The sequence below is a fragment of the Malania oleifera genome, chromosome 11 (genome assembly GCF_029873635.1).
Source record: "Malania oleifera isolate guangnan ecotype guangnan chromosome 11, ASM2987363v1, whole genome shotgun sequence".
In the NCBI taxonomy this organism is placed as follows: Eukaryota; Viridiplantae; Streptophyta; class Magnoliopsida; order Santalales; family Ximeniaceae; genus Malania; species Malania oleifera.
The window spans coordinates 24,710,264-24,729,211 of record NC_080427.1 but is presented as its reverse complement, the minus strand read 5'-3'; the positions used below and the strand labels follow the sequence as shown (position 1 = coordinate 24,729,211).

The 18,948-nt window shown below is 34.9% G+C and overlaps 1 protein-coding gene across 1 annotated transcript; it reads right to left on the bottom strand.

The window, feature by feature from the left end:
- Positions 1 to 2,011: 2,011 nt before the first annotated feature.
- On the bottom strand, positions 2,012 to 5,422 carry LOC131167431 (peroxidase 21-like; the record flags this gene model as incomplete). The annotated part of the gene is made up of 5 exons (XM_058126237.1): positions 2,012 to 2,421; positions 2,561 to 2,726; positions 2,821 to 3,009; positions 3,145 to 3,299; positions 5,395 to 5,422. Coding segments are annotated over 5 exons (948 nt in total), but the record flags the coding sequence as incomplete, so codon positions are not given.
- Positions 5,423 to 18,948: the final 13,526 nt, after the last annotated feature.

Below are 18,948 nucleotides of genomic sequence, written 5' to 3'. Positions count from 1 at the left end.
TGGAATAAACTCATGTAGTCACCTGTTGATGTAATATCTTCCACCTTATTGAGTGGTGTCTCACCCCAATTTTACAACCTTTGTTTTAGATCCTACAAGACGTCGATCCTAGTCTTCTAGAAGGACTTTGGTGCGTAGAGACTTGTTAGTTGACGTAAGATTTTGTATCAGTACTGGCTGGTTAGCCTGGTTGAATGTAAAGGGGATGTAATACAATTCATGTTCTAAGCTTGGAAATTATGTACTGAAAAATACAGATAGAACTCTCGTATGTGTCTAATAGAACCTTATAAGAATGTCTATGTTTTAGTGTCTAAGGTTCTTACGTTAATTCTTGGGGTGGATGTCTCTCGTGGCTCTCCTGGGCAATTCGATATACCTTCAATTGCTGCGGTAACATGCTGCTTTATGAAGTTATAATTGCATATGTATCTCTTGTTTCTAGGGATTTTTATGCTCAAATACTATTAGTGCTTGAGATACGTAATCAGTTTATTAATCATGTGAATCTGATAATGATAACATGCTATCTTATGAGGAATTACAAAAGGGATTTTGCTAAGGCTCTTAAAATGTTAACAAAGATGTCCAAAAAGAAAATAATGTTGAAAAGTGAAAATAAAGACTTAGCAAAACAGTTAGAAGAGTTTCGAGAGTCTCATACTTCTTGGGAAAAAGAAAAGACTGAAAAGGATTTAGAAATTAAGAGATTAGTAAGCAAGAATGAGGCATTACTGAAGGATTTAGAACTGAAATTCATAAAAATCATGAAACTACAACTCGTAATATCCCCGTACTACATACATATTCACAAGCCACACCATAATTAATACATAATTTTCGTAAATAAATACACTGTATAATATTTAGAAATTTCTTAACATAGCATATTTCCCTTATCTTAACTCTGAAAAGCCCCTACTGTACTCTAACCTAATACCCGCAGGGCCTCCTATACAACATACTGCACTGTACTGTTAAATTTTTTTTTTTTGCTGGTTTCATTGTTAAAAGAAAAATAATTTGTTATGTTTTTGTGAAGAAAAAAAATGAGAAGGTGAAAAGTTTCATCTAATCTACTAAATATTTTTTTTTGGCATGTTTTATCAATTGAAACTACAAAGGAAATTTTGTTTTTGTTTAAATAATATGATAGGAGTTAGACCAATAGAAAAGACAAGAAACACACCTAGAGAAAACTTTGGGTGTCGAGGAGTAGTGCTCCCTAAAAATTATTCTGTCTCTTTCTTTCCATATCTCCCACTAGACCATTCTCATAATAATTGCTCTAAGATTCTTCATAAAACCTTTAAGAGAAGTCAAATTCCAAATATCCTACAACCAACTTCTACAACTGCAAAAGGTAGACCACACATTGAACTGACAATGAATGAAAAGATAGTTAACATTTCCCACGTCCCTCTAGCAAAGGACACACCTTGACCCTGTTATTTTTTTACCGACCACACTATTATTTTTTGCGGTAATTCCTTTTTGGAGGTAAGAAATCTTAGAGCAATTTTGCCTTACTTTGAGAGTGTTACTGGGTTGAAAGTTAACTTGTCAAAAAGCCGAATGTATCCGATCGGAGAAATAGCGGATGCGCAATCCAAAAGGAATTACTGAACTAAATTGCACTAGTTGCTGGTGCACTCTACTGATTTCTGCTGGTTCAGTTGGCTGTTTTTTTGTATTCTATTGGTATTTTACTAGTTTGTTGGCTGTTCTGTATTTTTGCCACATTGCTTATGTATTCTTAAGCCAGCTTTACTTTTTAAAAATGCAATGATAAGCTTTTTTTTTTTATAAATGTAGTGGTGAAATCAATGATTTCTTGAAACTACGCTAATGCTTTTTTTTTTTTTTTTGAACAATAAAAACAACTAGAATCATAAATCTTGAACAAACCCTGAATTGTCGAACTTCACCCCCGCTACGGAGAGGGAAACTCTAAAAACTACCCTAATGTTTATTGGAAAACATTAAACTACCCATTAATGGTCAAAATTGGTTACAATATTTTGTTGACGTGGCGGCAATCCTTTCTGATCTCTCCTGCATCACCTTGAAGTGGATTATTCTCTGATAATAGGAAAATGGCTCTTGCAAATTGCTCATGGAAATAACCATTATCTGCAGCCATCTTCTCCACGAAGGGAAGCGCGGTTGGATCTGAAGCCAATTGTTGATCTATCTCTAGTAGTGCCTTGTGGTTTAAGACATTCTTGTGATAATTGTTATCAATGACAAATGGCGTTTCAAGATCATTCTTTGCATACTCCACTGCCTTCGGACTTGGGTCCGGTTCCGGGCACCGGCGTTTAAGGTATTCAGCATGTTCTGGAGCCAACGTTGGATCCACTGTTGGGTAGAGCCTGTGTACTATGTTCATACAGTGAACTCGACCAACAGAGTGAGCTCCTGAATATATATTAAAAATCAAATTTTAGTAAACTCTGAAAATTATTTGGGTCTTCATTTAATCCTTGGAGAATCGGAGAACGACATAATGATATATACCGAAGTGGGAAATGTTAGTAAGTAAGATCCAATGGTGTACCTAAAAGGGCAATAGTTCTTTCAGCATCAATGCCAATATTCTGAAAGCGGGAGAACACCAAGGAAATGGGGTCGTTGTGATTTGGTATATAGTCTACAGTCTCTTTCGCATAACTTTGCAAGGCATCCCTTCGTCCCGTTCTCATGTCCACGCGTGGTCCTCCTAACTGTTGCATAAATTTTTAATTTAGCAAGATGTCCGTGAGTTTGGGAGGGAGAGAGAGAGAGAGAGAGAGAGAGAGAGAGAGAGAGAGAGCGAACCAAGACAATAGCTTCTCTAGCAGTAAGGGCAAGAGTATCAGCGCAAGACACAGTGGATGGGCATTCCTTCTCTACGGCTTCTTTGATTTGATTAAAATACCTGAAATCTGTTATGCCAAAGCTCCTCGGGGAATCCACCTCTGCTTCCACTCCCTCACTCTTCGTCAACAAGAATGACCCGTCACACGACTACACACATGAATGCATCAACGTATAAAAACGTTTATTTAGATATCTTAGCAACATATGTATATTTAGATATGAATTTTTGATTATGTGGCGACATTGATCGTTGCCTTAGATATGTAGTATACGCGTACGTACCTTAACCATGCAGTCGTGGAAGAGATATCTAAGCCAAGAAATAGCAGTGTTCTTACGTTGTTGGAAGAGTTTTGTGACTTCTTGTTTGACTATTTCCTCGGCTCTAGGACAACTGCTTGAGTAATAATTTAACTGCAGCTCACTTTCACCTATATATACATGCAATACATATTTATATTTAGTATTTAACATATATAGGAAAAATATGTGTATGCAAAGATGCATAAATAAATATATATACCACAGTGAAACATGAGAAGTAAGGAAAACAAGAAGAAGATGATGAAGTTGGTGGCCATTTCTCTCTGCTGTTCCGTGTAGTTATAGAGTGCAGATCTTTCAGACACTGCAAGAATATTGGACGATGAATTGCAGATAATGCCTCTCCACCATCACACTCCGGCTTTGAGACCTTTCAGTGAAATTAACACTTCTTCCCACCTATATATATATGTTGTTTGGGATTGACCTAGCCGGACTTCAAGTCTTGTCCAAGTCTAAAGTTGCAAAGGTTTGATTAGGGCTTAGGAAGGGATCCCAATTAAGGATTCGCTGTTTATATTAAATTTCTGTTTTTTCGGAATCCAAATCTGCTTTCCCTTGCGCGATTGATGTATGGGAATTTAAAATGCAAATTTTTGATTTGTTGCCTTTTTGTGCATGGGAGGAGAAGATAACTGAAGGTAGGATTGAGTGATTTTTGGGTACGTTACAAGATTTTAAAATTCTTTACTTTTTGGTTGACCATCATGGATAGAAAAAAATTATGGAAATAATGAATTCTTTTTTCCGTCCAAACACCGTTAGCAATTCACTCGACTTGCTTATACAGTCGTCGTGCAATTGTGGAGTAAAAACCCTACCTCCTCTCTCTCTCTCCCTCTATGATCAGTTTAATTTATTGGATTAGAATAAATTCGTGCATGTATTGTAGTATACCTGGGCATTGAGTTGGAATCCATGTGGCTGGGCATGCATTCATGCGTGGGACAGAGAGTTTTGGTAACTTGAAAATGGTGCATTAAAATAATTATATAAAAAATTTCCTTTCCCCAGCTCCCACGAATTAAAAAAAAAAAAAAGGCCAGATGATGGGGGCTTTTACATAGGATCCATTTTAAGTCACGGGTTCGATTCCTCTTTTAGAGTTTATCTCGTTGAATTACAAGAAATGCATCAATGAGCGAGTAACTTTCACCCCAGAGTTTGGTACCGTACCATAGTGTTCAAAGTAGCAAAATAGTATCTGGAGTTCTCGAATTATAAAAAAAAAAAACAATATTAAAATTATATATATTTTAATTGTGATTTTGTATGTATAAATATTGGATTTTGTGTTGCAATTTTTCAAGTATTTTAATGTTTTTATTTGCTCAAATTGGTTAACGCGTAAAATTCAAAAAAAAAATTGTTGAAAAGAAAATCTAGAAATCAAATTTCAACAAGCTATCTACATATTTTCAATGAGTCAATCCGTTTCATTAATTGCGTCACTCCATTGGTTGAAGTATGTGTTTTTATAAAATTTAATAACTAGTATATCCATTACTAAGAAAAATAGTTTAATACCTCTATATTATTCAAAAAGCTTACTAGCTATTTTAATGAAATTATATAATTTCTACATAAAATTTTAAATGTTTTATCATTATTCCAATACATATATCCACACATGAACAAAATGAATATCACATATGAAACCGACATATTCCAAACTAGTACCAATATAATGAAATTTGACATGGTTAATTTCCAAGAAAATGTGTGCAATAAATCACATATTGTCCTTACATTTATTATCTAAATAACAATCCATTTAATATATGTTTCAATTATTGAACAAGTTATTATAATTAAAATTTAATTCTAGAATGTTGAATTATTTTCTTAAAACAAAAACATCTCATGGCTTCCTGTCAAGCAAAATCCATACATATGCATGCAAAATCATTGCACTAGTACATAATTTTAATACATTTTGTGACTCGACATTCTCAATTAGAAAACTTAATCCATCTTTTTTTTTTTTTTATATATAACTGTTGAGAGGTGGCAAAAGAAGAAGATTTAATATAATTAAACTCATGCGGATTTAGATTCGGTGTTTGGGAGATGGTGACCCTAAATATGATTTTTTTTTTTGAAAAGGTAATCACATTATTTGATGGGTGGAGGGGACACACTCAATCACTGGTTGTGATTGAATTCAGTGAGGAACGACTTACAAATACACTCAATTGATTTCAATATGAAAAATACAGAGAACTTTCAATAATATGAAAAATTACAAACAACTCAAAACAATTTCTCTCATTGGTACTCTCCCTCTCTACACCACATAACATTACACACACACACACACAACTCCTGTATATATATAGCAAAGGATGGAATGGTAGGTGGATATTAATTCAACGATGTAGGTTGGTTGGTGGAGGTAGTTGCTACTGCTCAACAATTTAAACATAAATGGCTGTGGTTGGTGGAGATAGCTGCATCCAAATTTGACTCTTTTGCCTTTGTCAAGTTTATATTTTTAACATTATTACAGGAGAAATCAAGTAAGATGCTTGGAAACTCCAAACAGACCTACAGAAAAAGGCAAGGATAAAACAACCTCCCACATTAATGAAAATACAATCAAACACTTCCCAATCTCAAAGCCACCATCACCTTGCAAGTAAACAAGTAAAACTTCTTAAGGCTAAATTCTGAATTTTTTGGGATAAAAAAGCATAGACAAAAGTAAGGAGTAAGCCGCGGAAGTCCGAAAGAAGTCAGGGATATACAAGAAGACTGTATTGAACTTTTGTCAACAATTTACAAAAATTGAGAACGGACTAAGTCCATGGATGTAACAGTGGAAATCCCATGAAAGCAAAAAAAAAAAAAAAAAAAAAAAAAAAATTCAAGGAATGATAGGGGATTCAATGATTTAGCCAAGAAGAAAAAGAAAAAAAAAAAAAAGCAAAAGAAGGAAGATTGGAAGTCGAACAAAGTGTGCTTTCAAGAAATAAACTTGTAGAAAAAGAAAGTAAGGACACAAAGGCTTCACGAGGAAATATCAAGGCATGAGTCCATAAGAAATCCTCCGAGTTAACCTCCTAAATCAGCTAAAATACAATGAAAGTCTTTTCAGTCCAAATTTGAGAGAGTGAGATAAGACCTAGACCAATGGAAGAGACTGGAAACACATCTAGAGTGAATTTCGGCAGTTGGGAAGGAGTGCTCCCTAAAAATTCTTTTGTTTCACTCTTTCTAGATCTCCCAACAAACTACCACCATAATGGTTGCTCTAAGGTTCTTCAAAAACCCTTTAAGAGACGTAGAATTCCATGTATCATAAAATGAAATGATCTGATCATAAGGCATGACCATTTGTAATTGCAGGAAATAGCATAAGGAGGACCACACTTTTCTGCTAAACAACAGTGAATGAGAAGATGATTAACATTTTCAACTTCCTTCTTGCAGAGAACACACATTGGAGCCAAATTCTATCCTCTTTTTTGAAGGTTATCTGAAGTTAGAATTAAGTTATTAAGTGCTAGCCAGCAAAAGACACTGATCTTTGTTAGAATGAAAATGTTCCAAAGCTTGGTTGCCAGTTTAAGATGGTTGTGGTGAGTGTGCTAGGCAAGAACTCTGTAAAAACTTGCCACTGAAAAGAATTTAAAGGAGCTGAGATCCTAAGAGCACAAGTATGGATTGCTTTTTCTAAACAAAACTTTATAAATCAAATTCAAAAACTCCAACACTTGATATGCCTCTTTTCCTCTACTTTGACGCTTAAAACACCAAACACCAAAAGGGGCTATTATTATGAAATTGCACACTATAAGAAAACTGGTTTTTAGTGACAAAACGATTAGTGACATATTCAATTTCATCACTAAAAGAGGGTATTAGAGACGGTTTTAGCAACCGTCACTAATACAGAACTATTAGTGAAGGATTTGAAACCATCACTAATATTTTCGTCACTAAAAATCAAAAAATATTGCGAGAAAATATTTTTTACACATAAATTATTGCGAGAAAATATTAGCGACGATTTATGCGATTTTAGTGACGAATTAAATCCATCACTAAAAGACTCTTATTAGTGACGAATAAATAACTATCAATACTATTATTGAAAAAAAATTAAAAAAAAAAAATTGATTTTACAATACAAGTGACGAATTTGTAGATTCGTCACTAATACTTCTTTTATTTAAAAAAAAATAAAAAAGGATTACCACTAAGAAACCATCGACGGTTTTTTTGGGCTTTACGAAATCGTCGACGATTTGACCTAAGAGGAAATTTGATTTTCTTTCTAACAAATTAAACGAACACACGAATCTTGCTTCTCAGGCTTGCGAGTTAGGAAAGCTAGGTGCGAAACCAAGTATCTCTTATTGCAAATCTTTGTTGAACACTTATTGCATATTTTATTTTTGAAATCGAAGATCTTTTTTGCAAAAATATTTTTGAAATGTAAACACCCTAGGTTCCCCTACATGTCTAGTGAAAAAAATATTTTTGGAGAAAATTTTTATTAGGGTTTGAATCTTTGAAGCATTTTATCATACATATCCTTTTTCAAAGATTGGAATATATATTTCAAGAAAAACACTCTTACTCTACTGAACTTAAACTTCATGTCATGAGAAAGTGCATTGTAAAGCTTTCATGTTGTACATCTCAGCTTAGTTGTAAAAGCATTTTTATATGTACAAATTTTTTTTAATGTAATGGTTGGGTTCAGCCTATTAATTGAATTGGGGAGTCTCTACTCCATAAGGGAGACCAGTTGGGTTCAGTCTGTAATTGAAGTGGTGAGTCTCTGCCCCTTAACGGAGACCAATTTGGCTCAGCCTGGTAATTGAGTTGGGACATTCCTCGCCCCGGAAGGAGAGGTATATAGGTTGGGTCAGCCCTGTAATGTGAGCTAAGTATTCCTCACCCAGTAAGGAGAGGATTGTAAGTGGTGTCGCTCCACCCAGTTAAAGTGAGCACTTAGTGGAATCTCTTTTTTTTTTTGGGGGGGGGGGGGGGGGTATGCCCAAGGTAGGGATGTAGAATGGTTTGATCGAGCCTCGATAACAAGTTTTTGTGTGTGTCTCTCTCTATCTTATTTAAATTCGTGGATTTTAATTTCTGCACGTGTATGCCAATTTATATTCATTGTCATAATCATTTGCATACACACATTTAATTTAAATAAGATTTACTACATACGTGTATTTTTGTGTTCATTGCTAAAGTTATTCTAGATATACACATGTACTTTTAATGAGATATGATCTTTGGTGAATCGGCGAAATGTTTAAATTAATCAAAAAGTTTTTAACACCCAATTCACCCCCTTTTTGGGAATACACCATTTCCAACACCAATTGAATCCCAAAGCGACTATCAACATAACTAGTGATCTAAGTAATAACTTTAGAATTATGAGTATTCCACGAGTCCAATAAGTCCTCATATTTATCAACCTCTCCACAGGTTTACGAGCCATAATCGAGACATAACTCCACATCTTCTTACCCTTTAAGAAATTTCCCGTCACATAATTCCAATGAGAATAATTTTTACCATCCAACCGCATACTAATAAACTGTAGAGAATCATCTCGTTCACTAGCCATGACGAACAACAACAAATATTCCAATGATATAAGAAACAAATTAATTTGAGAATGGCAAGAGTGAAACCAAATCTACCAATGATGAGCCAAGCGAGAACCCGACAAATGGGAATTCTGAGGTGCCCCTTGTTTCGTTACACTTGCCTTTTCTTATCACAAAATAAATAATCTAAAAAAAAATTAACCCAACATACGTATTTATAAAATTTCAAGAACATAATTTGTAGAACTCCAAGAATAGAAGATCAGAAATAAACTTGATCTTATTTCTTGAATATAGCTGAACTTTACAAGTGAAAACTTAAAGAATACAATCATCAAAACTCCTTATATACAGAAACTATTAAGCTAACTAAATAACTAACTTTTAGAGGGAAAGAAAATACAAAGTTTAACTAATTATAACAAATAACTAATCCTCCCATAGCTTCTTATCAATTTTAACACCCCCCGCCCCCTTCAAGAGCAATGCTCTTGCATTTTTGATCCTTCTTCACATAATTAGGATATTCAATCTTAGGGGCATATATGTTGATCAATCCCAACTTCTTGACTAATCTAATATGCCTATCTACACCAAGTGCCTTAGTAAAGACATCTGCCAACTGATTTCTGGAAGCAACATGAAATGTTTTGATAGTATCATCAAGAACCCTATTTCTCACTATATGATATTTTGCCTCTATGTGTTTTGATCTTTCATGAAACACAGGATTCGCAGCAATACGCAAAGCTGGTTGATTATTACAGTACATTAGCCCTAACTTATCATGCTTTACTTGAAGATCTTTCAATAGATACAATGATCAAGTTACTTCACAGGTAGTACTTGCCATTGATCTATATTCAGCTTCAGTCGAAGACCTTGACACCATTGACTGCTTCTTTTGATCTCCATGAAATTAAAGCATTCCCAAGAAAAACACAATAACCAGTTAATGATCTTCTAGTGTCTGGACATCCTGCCCAATCAGCATCACAATAGGCTTTTAGTTGTAAATCTGAATCACTAAGGAAAAATACCCCTTGCCCTGATGTTCCCTAGATATATTCCAATATTCTAGTGGCTGCCTGCATGTGTGGATGCCTTGGTTTAGCCAAAAACTAACTCAATCTATTTACTGCATATGTCAAATCAGGTCTACTCAAAGTTAAATACATTAGTTTGCCTACGAGTCTTCTGTATTTGTTCGAGTCTATCAACAAGTCTCTAGAATCCTTAGACAACTTCAGCTGCTATTCCATAGGAGAATTAACAGGCTTGCATCCCATCATACCTGTTTCTTTTAATATGTCAAGAGCAAACTTCCTTTGATTTAAGCTGATACCCTTCTCACTTCTAGCAATCTCAAGCCCCAAGAAGTATTTAAGTGAACCAAGGCTCTAAATCCCAAATTTGGCATCTAAAACCGACTTCAGTTTAGCAACACAGACGAGATTATTTCCTGTGATGACCATGTCATCCACATATACTAATAAAGATGTAAACAAAGAACTTTTCACATGCACAAACAAGGAATGATCAGCAGTAGATTGAATGAAACCAAGCTGTTGAATAGTGGTGGAAAGTTTAGTGTACCATTGTTTTGAAGTTTGTTTTTAACCATAGAGAGATTTGAGTAGCTTACACACAATAGGAGAAGAAGAACTCCCCCCTTTACTATGATAACCAGGAGGAAAAGACATGTATACTTCCTCATCCAAATCCCCATGCAAAAAAGCATTATTGATGTCTAATTGATAGAGAGACCAAGCTTTGGCAGCTGCTAATGCAATCAAGACTCTAATAGTGACTGTTTTGGTTGTTGGAGAGAATGTTTCAAGAAAATATAAACCTTCACATTGAGTGTAACCCTTTGCAACTAATCTTGCCTTGTATCTTTCAACTGAACCATCAGAATTAAATTTAATTTTGTATACCCATTTACATCCAATAGGAGATTTACCAGGAGGTAAAGTAAAAAGCTCTCAAGTGTGAGTTTTCTCAAGTGCTTGAATTTCCTTATCCATTGCCTCTTTCCACAAAGGATCTTTAACTGCTTGAAAGAAAGACTGAGGTTCTTGAGGAGAAGAACAGACTGTCATCATGTATGACTGATAACCTGGTTCCAAATGTGAATAAGTAAGGTATTGAGATATATCATAAGGTGCACCTGGAATGTGAGTAACAATACAAGAATAATCCTTTAAGTAATCAGGTTGTTTGGTGTGTCTCATTGATTTTCTGAGAGGTGCAGATGGTGGTTCTGCTGCTGTAATATGAACAGGTGCTGTTGAGACTATATTTGGAATTGTATGGTCAGGTAAAGAATGAACCAAAGAATCAGTAGAATTATGATTAGCATAGGAAGTAATGATAGGAATGACAGAAGAATAAGAAGAAGAAGAAGGATTAGAATTAGAATTTGGAACCTCAACTGAAATAGAATTATTAAGTGGAGTTGAACAAGGAATGTATTTTTTAGGAATGCAAATGGGAGTAACGAAAGAGCTATTACCTGAGCTGGAATTTGCAATGTCCTCAACTTCCGAAGTAAAAAGAAAAGGATCTAAAACTGGTTTTTTAGCATCAGCAAAAGGAAATATTTCTTCATGAAACAGTACATCTCTGGAAATGAAAACAGTATTTGTACTTATATCTAAGACTTTGTAACCTTTCACACCAAAAGGATATCCTAGAAAGACACATTTTCTAGCTCTAGTAGTAAACTTAGATCTATTATATGCTAGAGTGGAAGCAAAGCAAAGACATCCAAAAACCCTTAAGTGACCATAGGAAGGTGCATGACCATAAAATACTTCATAAGGAGTTTTATGAGACAAGGCTGAATTTGGGATTCTATTAATCAAATAAATTGCTGTTAAGACACAATGTCCCCAAAGATATAAAGGCAAATAAGAATGGAACAAAAGGGATCTTGCAACATTTAAGATATGTTGATGTTTCCTTTCTACTATTACATTTTGTTGAGGAGTTTGAACACAACTTAATTGATGTAAAATTCCCCTTTGAGTAAAAAAATTTCTCATGATAAACTCTGTTCCATTATCAATCCTTATTATCTTTTTTTTTTCTTCTAGAAAACTGAGCCTCAATCATATTGTAAAATTGTTCCATAACAGATTGTGTTTGAGACTTGTGTTTTAGCAAGTACACCCAAGTAGACCAAGAACAATCATCTACAATGGTTAAGAAATATTTGCATGAATCTATTGTAGGAACAGAAAATGGACCCCACAAGTCACAATGTATCAAATCAAAACAATTTTCAGAAATATAAGAACTTTGATTAAAAGGTAATCTCTTTTGCTTTGCAATATGACAAATATCACAAAGAAAATCTTTATTTGAATCAACAAGAGGTACATCATTGGATTTAATCAAAGCCAATTTGGCATTTGATAAATGTCCCAACCTGGAATGCCATACATGTGACTGTGGCTTATTTACTGACAGAACTGAAGAAGAAAAAGAAACAGACTTGCTTCCTTCTAGCAGATAGAGCCCATTGCACTCTTTACCCAGACCAATCGTGCTCCAATGAGCAAGGTCCTGGATAAGACAAAAATTTCCAAAGAAAATAAGGCAACAAGAAAATGATTTAACAAGTTGACTGACAGATATAAGATTAAAGCTGAAAGAAGGAACACAACGAATATTGTATAAGATCAAGGTTTCAGTGATTTGAATAGTCCCAATGTGTGTAACCAAAGCAGTTTCACCATTAGGAAGATTCACATAAGTATTCAAAGTGGTTGTGATATCTGTGAAACAAGTAATTGAATGTACCATGTGGTTAGTAGCTCCTGTGTCTATGACTCAATCAGTGGATCCAAAACAATTCTTATTTACCAATTTGGCTGAGAAAATATATTGTTTCAAAATGGGTGTGAAGGAAGAATTAGATATAAAACCTAACATGGTTTCAAGATAGTTATTATGTGCTTGAGGTTGGGAAGAATTTATTGTCACAGTAGTAGCACCATGAACACCAGTAGATCCAGAGGTCAATCCAGACAAACCATTACAAACACTTGCATTAGCAACATGATGATTGTCACTAGAAATTGATCCTGTATTGAGAAAAGCCAACAACTACTCACATTGAGTCTTGGTGATGGGACATTGAATCTGGCTTTGAGAAAAATTCTCAATCACAGTTCCTTGAGGACAAGAAACTTGATTTGCACTTGATTTCCATTTTGATTTATAACTAGGTGGATATCCATGTAGTTTGAAACACTTATCAATAGTATGCCCAACATATTACAATGAGTACACAGAGGTTTTTCTTTCTTGCTGTTTCCTTTATTCCATCTAGAATTACCAGAACTGCTAACCCTTGAATTTGCATACATTGCCATAGTATCAGGTTTAGCAGCATAGGAACCTCCATGTCCAGCATTCTTGTGAGACTCCTCTTGAAGAACTAATGCATAAACCTTGTTTATTGAAGGAAGAGGTTCATACATCAGAATTTGAGTCCTAATGGTTTCAAAATTTTCATTCAATCCCATAAGAAACCTCATGACATAGACTTTATCATGATTATTACTGAAGGTTTTATTTGCATCACATGTACACTCCGGTAATGGTTCCAAATTTAGCAATTGATCCCATAATCTTTTGAATTTTGTGAAGTACTTAGTTACTAACATTTGATTTTAAGTAATATAACAAAGTTCCTTTTGAAGGTTATATATTTTGGGACCATTGCCTTGAGAAAAAACATTTTGCAATTCTAGCCACATTTCTCTAATAGTTTTACAATACATCGCACTGCCATATACATCTGTGTGCATTGAATTAATCAACCAAGAAATTACCATCGTGTTGCAACTCTGCCAGTCTTCATAGAGACGAGACTCTGGATCGGGCTCACCAATTTTTTCATTGATAAAACCTATTTTTTTCTTGGCAGTGAGAGTAAGAATCTTGGCTCTTGACCAAGAATGATATTTTTTCATACCAAGTAGTGGCTGTGTAACTAGAATGCTACCTGATTTTCGTTCGAATGGAGGAATAATGGATTTAAGAGGTTTGGTTGTGAGGATAAATCAGATTGATTGCTTGAATCTGGAGATGCCATGGATACACCTTCAGCTCTCTATGTCTATCCTATCTCCGTCGGACTTGTATTTAAGAACAGAAGCAATTTCAATTTGCAGATTGATTGTAGCTCTGATACCATATAAAATTTTAAGAACAGAATTTGTAGAACTCCAAGAACAAAAGATTAGAAATAAAATTGATCTTATTTCTTGAATACAACTAAACTTTACAAGTGAAAACTTAAAGAATAGAATCATCAAAACTCCTTATATAAAGAAACTATTAAGCTAACTAAATAACTAACTTTTAGAGGGAAATAAAATACAAAGTTTAACTAATTATAACAAATAACTAATCCTCCCATAGCTTCTTATCAATTTTAGAAGGAAAGAAACTATTGAATGCTGATATGATCATCAACTCGTGACGAAGAAAATACCACCTCCTGGCTAAATCTCATAATTTAAGCCTCCATTTGCCGACAACACCTAATAATGGCTCTCGATCGAGTCTCCGAATACCTGGACCACGATCACCAATGCCTTCTCTTTATCAATCTCACATTTAAGCCTCTAATTGCCGATAACACCCAATAACGCCGCTTAACAAAGTCTCCGAATCCCTGGACCATGATCACCAATGCTTTCTTTTGTATTCAAAATCCCCAACTCCAGAACCCCAATGCAGGGTCCAGAAACACAAACCCAATCAAATCAAAATCAAAACCCGCCAAGAATACAATCTTATTTCAACAAATCCAGAATACTTGGGAAACCCAATTGCACATCAAACCTAATCAAATGCCAAAACCCACCAAATTCAACGAAAATTCCCAAGCCAATCATGAGTCATGACACCAACTCATTATACCCAAATTATTAGCAAAAAAAAGCACCCTAAGATCGCTGCTGTAATGAGTTAATTCATCAAGAACATGATACCCACGCCGCTCACATTCAAAATCCCTAACTCCAAGACCAATCCCGACACCACCACCGGCCGCCAAGACCAAGCATACCAGCAACTACGTCGTCATCGTCGGACTTGGCACCCCCAAATTCGAACTCCTCCTTTGCCTATAAACAACTTGCCTCTACATATGGTACAGTGCGATGAGAACAGCATGACAATGATGGGAACAACATGATAATGACGACACGACAACAATGGAAATGATGGCATAATAGCGACGGGAACGATGGTGAAACACAAAGTAACCTAATCACACTACTCTGATACCATGTTAGAATCAAAGAGGAGCCAAATATTGGGAAAAGAAAAAACAAATACAATCGTTCAGAGGAGAGATGGCCTAGTGGTAAATGCCAAAGATCAAACGATTAATGTGCATTATTTGAAAAAGAAGTGGTATTGACAGTATGTGCTGTAGAACAACTATCATTCAAAAAAGGAAGTAGATGATAGAGGCCATTAGATAGTCTGTCTAGTCCAATCGTATTCCATAGCCGTGGGTTCTGAATGAAACAAAAGGATGAAGCAAACATTAGACAACATGCTAGTGAGGATGATAGTTTACTAACAGAAATAAGATTGAATATGAAAAAGAGAATGCAAAAAACATCATGTAAAACTAAAGAAGATGAGAGACAAATAGTTCCAATGTGAGTCACAGAAACACAAGTTCCATTTGGAAAATTAGTAGAGGCTTTTACAAAAGAAGTAATGGAAGTTAAGAGATGAATACTACTAACCATATGATCAGTTGCACCCGTGTCCATTATCAAAGAGGTGGGAGAAGACAAAGAAGAAGAACAATTGGAAACAAAAATAGAAGATGAAGTTAAAGAAGATATACCTATCATATACATTGAGGTCAAAGAAGAGCTACCGGTGGGAACAACAGAGGCTACCAAAGCTGAAGATGATGAAGGTGAAGGCTAAAGAAGAGCTAACAATTGAGTACATTGTTCTTGAGTAAAAGGTAAGGAAGGAATATCTAAGATTAGCTTATTTGTAGAATAATTTTCTTTCTTCGATTTAGTGAATTTAAATCCAGGTGGAAAACCATGAATTCAATAGCATTTGACAATAGTATGGCCTAAAATTCCATAATGAGAACATACAAGCTTGTCTTTCTTGAAAGACTTTGTAGTAGTTGTTGATAGTTTAGCAGTTGTAATCCTAACAACAGAATCAAAAATCAGAGTTGAAACTGAAGTAAGCTGTCATTGGCCTTCATCTTGAAGTAGCAAAGAAAATGTGTTGTTAATGGTAGGAAGAGGATCCATCATTAACAATTGACCTCATATAGCTGAGAAGGAATCATTTAATCCCATAAGAAATTGAATAGTATAATCAAATTGCTCATGCTCAAACACTTTTTGAAGTGCGCCACAAGAACAAGATGGTGAAGAGGAGCAACAACGAGCAGGGTGGTAAGTCTGGAGCTCATCCCAGTGAGTCTTTAGTTGAGTGTAATACTAAGTGATGGAAAACTGCCCTTGAGAAAGATCTGAGATTGATATCTTCAGTTGATAAATACATGGTGCATTGCTCCTAGAAAAATGTTGTTGCAGATCCAGCCATATATTTCTTGCATTATCAGAGAACATGACACTGGATGCAATGTCCTTAGACAATGAATTTGTGATCCATGCAACAACCATTGAATTGCAGGGCCTCTATGCAAAATGAAAAGGATTATTAATGGTAAGTTGTGGAAGAGTGCCATCAATGAATGGAAGCTTATTTTTAGCATGAAGAGATGTAATCATGGAATGACTCCATGTATGGTAGTTAGTTTTAGTAAGGGGTGTTGTAATGAGAGCAACACCAGGACTATCTCCATGATGCAGAAAATAAGGTTTAATGAAATCATCCACAGTTGATGAATTTGAGGAAGTAGTAGAGGAAGAAAATAAATTGGTGGAAGCCATGAAATCTTTGAGAAAACTTCAAGAAGAAACAAAATGCAAATGAAATGCGGAAGAAATTCAGAATTTCTCTGATACTATGTAGAAATTGTGAAAGAACGTCAATTGCATTCATACTTGAAAAGTAATTTACAAGAATTGGTTATGGCATAGGCGCTTAGGACATGCTAACATGGACTTATTGTCAAAATTAGCAAGAAAAGAATTAGTAAAAGGCTTGCCTAAAATTTCATTTGTAAAAGATAAAATTTGTGATGCATGTCAAATGGGTAAGCAAACGAAATCTAGTTTTAAGAAAAAAGAAATTTATATCCACCACTTGACCACTTGAAATGTTTCACTTGGATTTGTTTGGTCCTAATTTCGTACAAAGTCTTGGTGGTAAATCATATGCTTTTGTCATTGTTGATGACTTTTCTAGATTCACATGGGTGTTATTCTTTCACATAAAAATTAATCATGTGAACAGTTTACCAAGTTTTGTAGGAGAATTCAAAATGAAAAAGGCTATAAGAATCAAGGTTAGGGTTTTCTTCAATTCAAACAAACAGAAAAGGAAGGAGAACGAGAGGAGAGAGTGAGTTTCAGCAGGGTAGTAGGGTTTCGGTCTGAGTGTTATAGGTAAGAGAAAAGAGATTGAGGTCTAGGGTATCGAAGAGTGCTTGGGAGAGTGAGATTAGAGGGTTCATGCTCATTCGGTTGCAAATAGGAAGATCGGAGAAAAGAGAGGTCGCAGAAAGCAGAGAGTTAGAGGAAAAGAGAGGTCACAGAAAGCAGAGAGTTAGGTGAGGGAGATTAGGGTTTCTGTTGTAGAGTGAAGAAAGAGGAGAGTTTGAGGGTAGAGAGCTTTTGTTTGAGAGAGAAGAGAGCTCCTAGAAATCACAATGTGACAACCCAGAATAAATTTGTTCGAGTTTAAATTTGTTCATTTGGAATCTAGGCTTTTCTACTTCATTTTATTTTTATTTACTTATTTCTTTTTCATTTATTATTTTCTTATTTTTCTCTCTTTTCTCCCTTCCATCATTCCTTAAGTCCCATAGGTTTGATCCTGTAGAATTTGACCCATTTTCCTATTGAGCGAAGGGTACGAAATAAATCAGATTGATTTTTCATTCAAAAGTAAAGTACTATGTGAAATTTTCAGTTTTTTCTCTTCCTCGATCCCTTTGGAAGACACTGTTTGACGCAGTGTCTTCTTTGCTTTTGTGGGAAGCTCGCCTGTTTGATCTATTTGCATAAATTGTTTGTTTCATTTGCTCCGCATTTCAATTTTGTCATGTAGTCTTCAGCGCACCCAGTGAGGGCTCCGCTGGGTGAATTGGAGATATATTAATCAACCACTAATGAAAGTCTTTTCTTAATAGGTTCACTATTAAAGGGACTTCATTTGGTGCATTTGGTTGAAAGGGGAACAATGGGCTGCAACTAACTTGAGCACAATTCTCTTGTGTATGTAGGTGTAGAGACTTTAGAAGGTTGGCCCATTGGAACTTCAAGGATGGCAAAGGTTGTTTTTTCCCCCCACCCTTTTTTATTTATCATTTTTATTGTATTAATGAAAATGGTTTTGTAAAATTGCCTAATGCATGAATATTCATATCCGAGCAATGAGGGTAAGTGATCAATTGCAACGAGAGATCACACCTAGGTAAAGATCTTAAATGACACCCAAATTAAATAAAAAAGAAGAAATAAAATTAACAAAATCCCAAAGTTTTTCAATATAAAGGTCAGAAAAAATGGGGTGTCTACAAATATAATACAAAATTTTAAGTATATTTGTATAAGTTAACAACAATAACAAAAACAAACCAAACCTTAAGTCCCCCTAGATGGGGTTGACTACATTAATTCTTTTTTTTTCCAATATATGTGACCAATGAAAATTTCCTTCGACAACTTCAAGGCTATTAAACCCTTACTCACTATCTCATTCTAAGTTATTTTAGATTCATCGCTACCTTTTTTGTTTTTTCTCATACTAACTAATCAACTCTTCCTTATTGGCACACTATGTGGTACATTGTAAATGCCCAAACCATCTGAGTTATCCCTCTCTTATCTTATATTCTACATGAGTTTTGTATAACTTATTGCGAATATATAAATTTCTTAATTTATCTTTTAATGCCATGCCACTCAAACACCTTAGTATTCTCTCTCGGCAACTTTTACATTTTGGATATACTGTTTATTAGTTTTCCAACATTTTGACCCAT